This window comes from Sphaeroforma arctica (assembly GCF_001186125.1).
Source record: "Sphaeroforma arctica JP610 unplaced genomic scaffold supercont1.1704, whole genome shotgun sequence".
NCBI lineage: Eukaryota > Ichthyosporea > Ichthyophonida > Sphaeroforma > Sphaeroforma arctica.
The window spans coordinates 2437-12000 of NW_014038854.1; the positions used below are offsets into that span (position 1 = coordinate 2437).

The following is a 9564-nucleotide window of genomic DNA, read 5'->3' on the forward strand; positions in this document are numbered from 1 at the left end:
TGGTATGTATGTATGTATGTATGTATGTATGGATGTATTATATGTATATATATATATATATATATATTGCAGGATCATACTTGCCTGAATGTTTACTTCCATCTATATGTGCATGCGTGTTGTACTGTTTACTCTTATTATCAATAGGGTTCAAAGTGCGGCTGATAACCTTGTAACCTCTGTTCAACTCGCACCAAGCTAATGAAAATACTGTCAAACAGCACCTGGCCCGAGTCCGTCTTAAAATCATACCTTTCTTCAATACACAAACCCATTTCTATTTTCCTTTTGGCTTAATCCCGAATCCTCCCGCTCAATTCCTGCACAGGCCAACGTGATGCTGGAGTACCCCATAGACGAAGCTGAGGAGTTGCTAAACAAGAATCTGCACCAGACGGAGGAGAGTGTGGCGTCGCTCGCGGAATCATTAGACTTTGTACGTGAACAGTGCACTATCACCGAAGTCAACATCGCCCGGCTGTACAACTGGGATGTACGCCGCCGACGCACGCAGAAATAAAACTAAAGATTAGGAGCCTGTCAACTGGGTGTGAAGGTGTAAGGTGTATGGTGTAAGGTAGGAGTCAGGTGATGGTTAGAGACGATGATCTAGGATCGTTTGTTTAGTATCGTGCAGGAGACCTTCCGTCTCATACATGTAGGTTTTCGGAGACCTTCCGTCTCATACATGTAGGAATTCGCAGACCTTCCGTTTCATACATGTAGGTATTCGGATATGTTACTTTCTATATATATTTGGTAAAACCCCTAAACCCTAAAACATTTTATTGTCGTCTATGAAAAGTCCGTGTTAAGTATCCGAATGCATATGATACCTACTATAGATAAAATATGTGGTGGCTTTAAACTATCGCGTATGATACTTTCTATAGATATTAAAAATATGGAATGGCCTCAGAACAACATCATATGATATTTTTCGTCTTTTTGACGAGTGCTGGTATTTCAGATTCCATTTTATTGTCGTCTATGATGAGACCGTGTTGAGAATAGCATAGTACATAGAGCAGGTGTCACAGCGTTCAATACAAGTGGTGTGAATTAGTGGGATCATTCAATGCCGCGCTATAGAAAGAATTAGCTGGTGAGTGGGTTGATGGTGTCCAGTGTCGCAATATAGAAAGAATTAGTTGGTGAGTGGTTGATGGTGTCCAGTGTGGCACTATAGAAAGAATTAGTCGGTGAGTGAGTTTATGGTGTCTAGTGTCGCACTATAGCATGAATCAGCTGGTGAGTGGGATTAGGGTGTACAAGTGGTATCATAAGGCCAAGTGCGTCCTGAGACAGGGTTGGATGAATTGAATGCTATGAACAGACGTTCTCACTAGGCGTATTCCGATACTCTCGGCCACCAGATGGCCTTCCACCATTTAATACAGCAATACAGCCCAACTTAAGACAACAGACTACGCGACGTGAGATAAACTTCAAGACAACAGACTACGCGACGTGAGATAAACTTCAAGACAACGGACTACGCGACGTCAGTTAAACTTCAAGATAACGGAGTACGCGACGTGAGTTAAACTTCAAGACAGCGGACTACGCGACGTGAGATAGACTTCAAGACAACGGACTACGCGACGTGAGTTAACCAACACGAGCTTTATTGATTAGAATATCCGATCTACCCTCTCTGGCGAGCGTATTACATCCATACAGAAGGAGCCCCACTACACTACTATACAGTTTGCATGGTGCCGCATCTCGCCATTGGCCTCAGCCAATACGACTGCCTTGTGACTTCACACGCTCGGTCACAGCGCTCAGAGTCTTCCGCACGGCGAGTCACATGGACGTCTCGCGCATGTATCTATCGCATTGTGCTGAACCTAATAACACCCCACAGAGACTCGTCCATAGCGTTGCCAAGCAACGGGGATAGAGGTACGGGACGATACTCTCCTTAATCTTACACACAGACGTGTGGCTGTGCTGCGACATGTCACAAGCATGTCCACCCACACCCACACACGCGAGGCTACGCTCGTTACGCACACGCTTTGTACCACACATCAGACCCAGACCCAGCCCCGCCCACATATTGCGGCGGTAGCTTTGAGTAGCCCACTTATTGCGGCGGTAGCTTTGAGTAGCCCACTTATTGCGGCGGTAGCTTTGAGTAGCCCAGCCCACTTATTGCGGCGGTACCTTTGAGTAGCCCACTTATTGCGGCGGTTGCTTTGAGTAGATGTACGCTCCCTTGTGGTATTTGTAGCCGAATTTCTTGGCTAGGTCGTCTCCGAGAGACGGACCTCGTGACCCGTAGGCGTAGTCATGCGACTCTACCAGCCCTGCGTCAATGTCATGCAGCAGCGGTGTGAAGATGCGCCACGCCTCAGCCAACTCGTCGGAACCTGAATGGGGCATGGGGGTTAAAACAAATAAGCATGGAGGTTATAACAAACAAGCATGGGGGTTAAACCAAACAAGCATGGGGGTTAAACCAAACAAGCATGGGGGTTAAAACAAGCACGAGGGTTAAAACAAGCACACGGGTTGGTTCGTGGCTGTGTTTCATGTTTTGGTGGACTTACTTATCTGGCAATGAGAGCCTATCGTATAATAGCATACAACCGAAGAGTATGGCCGCGACACCCCTCCAACGTGCCATCCAAATGTATATTTAACCATGGTTCGACATGATACGAATTGTTACACAGAAATGAAGAAGGAACCTTCACGCAAACGTGCGAGCCATACACCAAGTCGCTTGCCTACAGACACATCAATACAATCATAGTTATGCAGGGTTTCGAAGGATTAGGGTTTATGGTTTGTACATATATTCATGGGCAAGTCTACTTACGAACGAAGTGGCCCTGTTGGCCGCGGATGACATCCAGAAGCAGTCGCTCGTATGCGTCCGGCAATCGCTCGTCTTCAAACCGATCTTTGTATGTAACATCCAGTTCAGCCTGTGCAATGCAATAGAGATACGACCACGTTCAATTGAATGTATGAGACATTTAGTACAGCCTGTGATATGCAACAGAAATACGACCATGTTCAATTAGATGTATGGAACATTTAGTTCTGCATGTTCAATGCTATCGAAGTATGGTCATGTTCAATTAAATGAAGCCAACGATATGAAGCGCACTCGGGGTACAACATGGTGGATAGCTCACTTAGGCGGTGACAGACTTTGTGCTTGCATATACATATACATTTACACATACACATACACATACAAGTACACATACAAGTACACATACAAGTACACATACACATACACACACGCACGTATAACATTATCGATATACAACTACACTGTACTGCACGCACCTGGAGTGGCCTGGATCTGAGTCCAGGGCTCTTGATGTTGAGTTTCATGTAGACTGCTTCGTCTGGCTGCAATCGGATGACCAATTCGTTGCGGTGCACTTCGCCGCCCAAGGCACTGAAGATGTCTCCGGGAGCGTCTTTGAACTGAATGCGAATGTCTGCTTTACGCTCGTCTAACGCCTGTGTGTTTGGGTGTGAGGAGGAATGAAAGCATGAGTATGCTGAATGCGAATGTAGGCTTTACGTACGCCTGTGTGTTTAGGTATGAGGAGAAATGAAAATATGAGTATACCAGCACGTTTCGGGTATATACATGTAATTGGACGTGTGATAGCAGGAAGTGATGGGGGGGGGGGGTGATGTGAGTCATATATCCAAGTGATGGGGTGATGTAAATTGTATACTCACAGACAACAAAGCTGTGGAACTCCCGAGAGGATTTATCTTTAATTTTTTGCTCAATTGCGGAGTGCTACGACGGTGTTCTATAAATAGATGTGCCGCATATACAAAGTGTGGGATGTATGCGATCAACGCTATAAACGATGAACTCAACGATATCACAGGCCTGCCCTGATGTACGGGCGTGTATTTGTTCCAGAACGTTCGGCTTTTAGTAATGTGTGGGCGAACATAAGCACATAAAGCACATCACATGATGACTATGGCCCCGCCCGTTCATCGCTCGATTAAACATAGGCAGACCACAAACACACTCACTCTCACACACACACACAAAAAAACAAACATGAACATTAAAGTGTAAGTCCGCCATTTGTCGTAGCGTGTCAGCCTTCACAACAACGAACAATAAATTACTAGCGCCCGTTCCTAGTATAATGCACTGCAACTGCGGACATACGATGCAACAACCCCTACCCTCCCCTCCCCTGAGCCCAAAAACAAGGACAACAGCACACACACGCACACGTGACCGTACACACACACACACACACGAATTCACAAAAACACACACACATACACTCGAACGCTTACACACGCGCGTATGCACACAGATCACACCTTGCCGGCCTTCATAATGAAGGGCACGCCATCCCATCGCTCGTTCTCAACGTACAGCACCGTGGAGGCGTACGTGGGTGTCTTGGAGTCGTCAGGCACTGTCTTGTCATCCAGATAACCCAGTTTGCTGTCTTCGTCGTTGGGGATGTTCGATGCCACATACTGCCCCAGCACGGTATCGTCCATGGACAAGCCTTTGATCGCCTTCAAGACCTTGACCTGCACGAAGTGTGTGTATGTAATGGGTGTGTGAGTATATGTAATGGGTGTGTGAGTATATGTAATGGGGATGAGTGTATGTAATGGGTGTGTGAGTATATGTAATGGGTGTGTGAGTATATGTAATGGGTGTGTGAGTATATGTAATGGGTGTGTGAGTATATGTAATGGGTGTGTGAGTATATGTAGTATGCATGTGAGTATTGTAATGGGTGTGTGAGTATATGTAATGGGTCTGTGAGTACATGTAATGGGTCTGTGAGTATATGTAATGGGTGTGCGAGTATATGTAATGGCTATATGTAAAGGATGTGTGTGCGGATTGGCCAGCGGGTGTATGCATACCAATTACCCATATTTATATATGATTACATACATATGATTATATATTGTCATTTCGGGCGAACAGATCGAAGTACACACCACCAGATGTATCTCAGATCACACATAAGAGTGCTGTTTGAAACACATGTATTGATTTGGCTCCACGCACACGGTGATGTACAAGTATACACACACAACCGAGCCTATGCACGAATAAATACATTCTCACAAGTCATGTACACGACTATCCAGAAGTAAGAAGGCCTCGAGAGTGGACGATTGGCACCCGTGGCCATACCTTTTCATTGCGCAGATCATCAGCGTCCAGTGACGCGGGTTTCTCCATGGCGACAATGCACAGGACCTGAAGGATATGCAATCGTGTACCGTTATAAATAACAGGACGGGGGGTTGAATGTGCGGAACACAACGTCGAATATCAACACACATAGCTGGAAGCCACTGTGTAGTTGGTACTTTGGACTGGACTGGGGATGCATGAACACATCAATGACAGCAAGCTGTGGGGAAACCCTGAAGCCAAACCCTAGAACCCTACCTGAAGCAAGTGGTTCTGTAGGATATCTCGGATGATGCCGAACTCGTCGAAGTAGCCACCACGGCCTTGTGTTCCAAACGGCTGCAAAGAAGAGATCACGCAAACGCACGGCGTCAGAGTCGAGTGCAAATGTTGAAAAAGAGGGATTATGCCAACAAACGTATATGTATATGTATATGTATATGTATGTGTATATATATATATATATATATATATATATATATATATATAATATCTATAAATAGTATATATATATATATATATAATGAGGGTTGCGTTCCAGTGCACCTCTAATCTGATTTTGGGACACAGAATGTCCTATAGACTTATTATCAACTCCCATAATTCCAAGGTCGGCGAGCGTTCGCAAGGGGAATGAGCACATGGCAACACACGCCACTCAAACGTCCCATACGAACCACATTCTGCACGACAAAGCACACACCAATTGATTACCCGTATGACACCCTAGCACGTTAATAGTACACCAGACATCAACACACACAAGCCTAAGATATGTCACTCACAACATGGGAAAGAACGAAGATGGATTATACATCACCACTACACACACCAGAAGGAGAACAACACACCCCACAGCAACACACATACAACGAATGCACCTCGCAACACAGTGCACATAGCCTTATGAGCATCTTACTACACATTACACACACCAAAGGGAGAATACCACTATCCCAAAACCACTCACGCCCTGGAACTAAATCTCAACAACCGACAGATACCACCACAGTACACATAGCCTTATGAGCATCTTACTACACATTACACACACCAAAGGGAGAATACCACTATCCCACAACCACTCACGCCCTGGAACTAAACCTCAACAACCGACAGATACACCATATAATACACTACACGCACATAGAAAGAGCACCGTACACATGACAGACCCCATCCACTATCACCTAATCTCACACAGACGACACAACTGGCACACCAATATACTGTATAACACAACTGACACACTCACATACTATATAACAGAACTGACACACTCACATACTATATAACAGAACTGACACACTCATATACTGTATAACACAACAAACAGTCATATTCCATATAACACAACTGGCACACTCATATACTATATAACACAATAAACACACTCACATACTATATATCACAACTGGCACACTCATATACTATATAGCGCAGGCTACACACTCATATACCATATAACACAACAAACACATTCACATACTATACATCACAACTGGCACACTCATATACTATATAGCGCAGGCTACACACAGCACACCCACCTCTTTGAACGTGACTCGCACGCACTCAATGTAATTGCGGTTCCAGATGGGCTGGAACATGGCATTGGCAAAGCGCATAATCAGAAGATTCTGCACCATCTCCTTACCCAGGTAGTGGTCGATACGGTAAATCTGGTGGCCGTTGAACGAAAGAGGAAACGGGTCAAAAACAGTATAGAGGAGATTTATAGGTGGATATATACTGGAGACCGACTCAGCATCAAGTACTCGGGGTTAATGAATAAGGCAGATCTGGCGGTGTTTGACGGGTACATGGATGATACTGTGGTTAATCTTCGACAGACTCTCGCGATGGAGTATAGTCAGCGAGTGATCCAAACAGCGGATCAACAAAGCTTCAATGGAAACCCGCCACAGGGATGTATGGATGTATGGATGTATGGATGTACGCGCTGGAAAGTGTGTATTCTGATATACTACATATGACACGCATTTGTGACTGCGCTTCAAAGACATCCAAAGGGCCCAAGAACTTATTCTTATTAATTCAGATCAACGAGAATAGCCCTTGAAATTCATCTTCGTGACAACAGTATCGTGACAGCCTCAGCAATTGACACACACACATAGATACATACACACCCATATATATATACACATACACATACATATATATATATACATACACACACACACACATATATATATATATATATATATATAAACACACACAAGCACGCGTGGCACCGCTACCTGCTCTTCTGTGAATAGACTCGCGAGATGGTTGGAAAGCACGGCACTGCTCACGCTGTCCTTGCCGAATGGTTTCTCAATGATGACACGGGTCCACTTCTGAGACTCTTCAGAGGCCATGACCTCTGCTTTGATGTGTGTGGTGACTGGCTGGAACACAGACGGCGGAAGGGCCAGGTAGTGCATGCGGTTGGCGGCTGTGGAGGAAGGATAGGTGGATGAGTTAATTGGTACTTTGTACTAGGGTGCAAATATGCAAGTGGCAGATTGACAGATATGTGAATGACAAATTAAGTGGTACTTTATCACACACACACACCACTATATATATATATATATATATATATATACGTGTACGCATGATGAGATTGATCTTGCGACTACCACTTCAGCATAATTGGGTGAGCCTGCAAAAAGAAACAGTAACCGTGAACGGTAGTGCATGCACCAAACAGTTACATAGCAATTACAACGAATATATTACCACTGACAAACTGATATATTACAACTGCCCAAGTGTGCAGCAATACGCAGACGTGCTAGAATGGTAGCAGTGACAGTTAACAAGACATGTGTATCCGCTTGTTAACCCCGTTATTAACGTCTGGATGGGTGTGGTAACAGCTTCATACACCCGTGTGCACAGGCGTGCTATCTGAAGCGCGCCTCTACTCGGCACCAATCAGCTCGCAGGGGTTCGTGTCGCCCCTCTCCTCCCCGGGAAGAAGACACCACACACAGTACACAATGTGAAGAGCAGACACCACACACACACATATATATATATATATATATATATATATATGTGTGTGTGTGTGTGTGTGTTTATATATGTATGTAAATATATATATATAGGCTGTACACACAACATCCATCACACGCATACGCATACGCACAAAGGAATAGTATGTACCGATACTAAAGCAAAGCAACACACGCATGTGTCCCCACCCACCTGATTCAAAATTGTCCTCCCACTTCACTAACTCGTCGTTGAGATTCTTGAATGCTGCGCCGTCGTCGTACGCTCCAGCAACATAGGAGAGGAGCTCGAAAAACTTTTTCATCGTCTCTTTCTCGGCTTCTGTAGGATGGTCCATGCCATGTGTTGGAAAACATTCACATCCGGGTATTGGTTTATACATACGATTAGTATGGGTTTATACACACGATTAGTATGGGTTTGTACACACGATTAGTGAGGGTTTATACACTCGATTAATATGGGTTTTTACACATGATTAGTATGGGTTTATACACACGATTAGTATGGGTTTATACACACGATAAGTATGAGTTCATACACACGATTAGTATGGGATTATACACACGAATAGTATTGAAATACATATGCAAAGTATCACCGCAGCCACGGTGTCCTTGGTAACCGGAGCCTATTTGAATGACAGTCACCCCCAATTCATAGGCACTCATTTAAGTGTACATGTCCTATTTTGCATAAGCACGTCCCAACATAAAGTTACACATAGGCAATAGTGCGACAGACGTGTGTGTACTTGGCAACGGGCGATTGTGGGAGCAGAATACCTTGGATTCAGGACACATAAACAAATGGGGTTCGATTGTCGTACACACTCAGTAAGTTAATGCATGAGCATTCAGGGAGACCGAGCAAACGCACAGCATATACGCACACTTACCGTTCTTAGGCTTGATGTAGGGTGTAATCTTCTTGATAAGTTCATCCTTGGAGAGCTTCGATCGCGCGTATCCGACGATTTGGGTGTGTTGGGGTAAGAAATTGTGCACAAACAAGGAAAACAAGGTGGGATAGGTCTTCTTGGCAGCCAGATCACCGGATGCACCGAACACAACGATGGTAAGTGGACTATCCATGACCTATAACAAAGTGGATTTGAGGAAGGGGATCAGTAAAGATGAGTTAGTAGGATAAGCTTGGACAATACGAGGCCACAAGGACTCGAATAAGATATCAACCGATACAGGCTATCGGTACAATTCACAAATCAGAATCCCTTCATATTATAGATATATAGATATATATATATTTAGATTTATATATATATATATATATATATATATATATACAAAATAACACATATATTACATACATATATATATATACAACACACACACTATATA

The 9564-nt window shown here is 44.2% G+C and overlaps 2 protein-coding genes across 2 annotated transcripts in view; one reads left to right on the plus strand and one right to left on the minus strand.

The window, feature by feature from the left end:
- SARC_11469 (prefoldin subunit 3) overlaps positions 1 to 775 on the plus strand; it is a 2531-nt gene extending 1756 nt beyond the window's left edge. Inside the window, exons 3-4 of the mRNA XM_014294445.1 lie at positions 329 to 662; positions 695 to 775. Coding sequence (XP_014149920.1) covers positions 329 to 520 — 192 coding nt within the window. The 3' untranslated portion in view covers positions 521 to 662; positions 695 to 775. The remainder of the gene's footprint in view (positions 1 to 328; positions 663 to 694) is intronic.
- An 824-nt stretch (positions 776 to 1599) lies between these two features.
- Positions 1600 to 9302, minus strand: SARC_11470 (glucose-6-phosphate 1-dehydrogenase X). Its single transcript, XM_014294446.1, has 10 exons — positions 9102 to 9302; positions 8396 to 8524; positions 7441 to 7637; positions 6727 to 6858; positions 5435 to 5515; positions 5174 to 5239; positions 4333 to 4551; positions 3310 to 3489; positions 2831 to 2939; positions 1600 to 2378 (listed from the first exon to the last, which is right to left on the minus strand). The coding sequence occupies exons 1-10, from the start codon at positions 9295 to 9297 to the stop codon at positions 2188 to 2190; spliced, it is 1500 nt and encodes a 499-aa protein (XP_014149921.1). The 5' UTR covers positions 9298 to 9302; the 3' UTR covers positions 1600 to 2187.
- Positions 9303 to 9564: the final 262 nt, after the last annotated feature.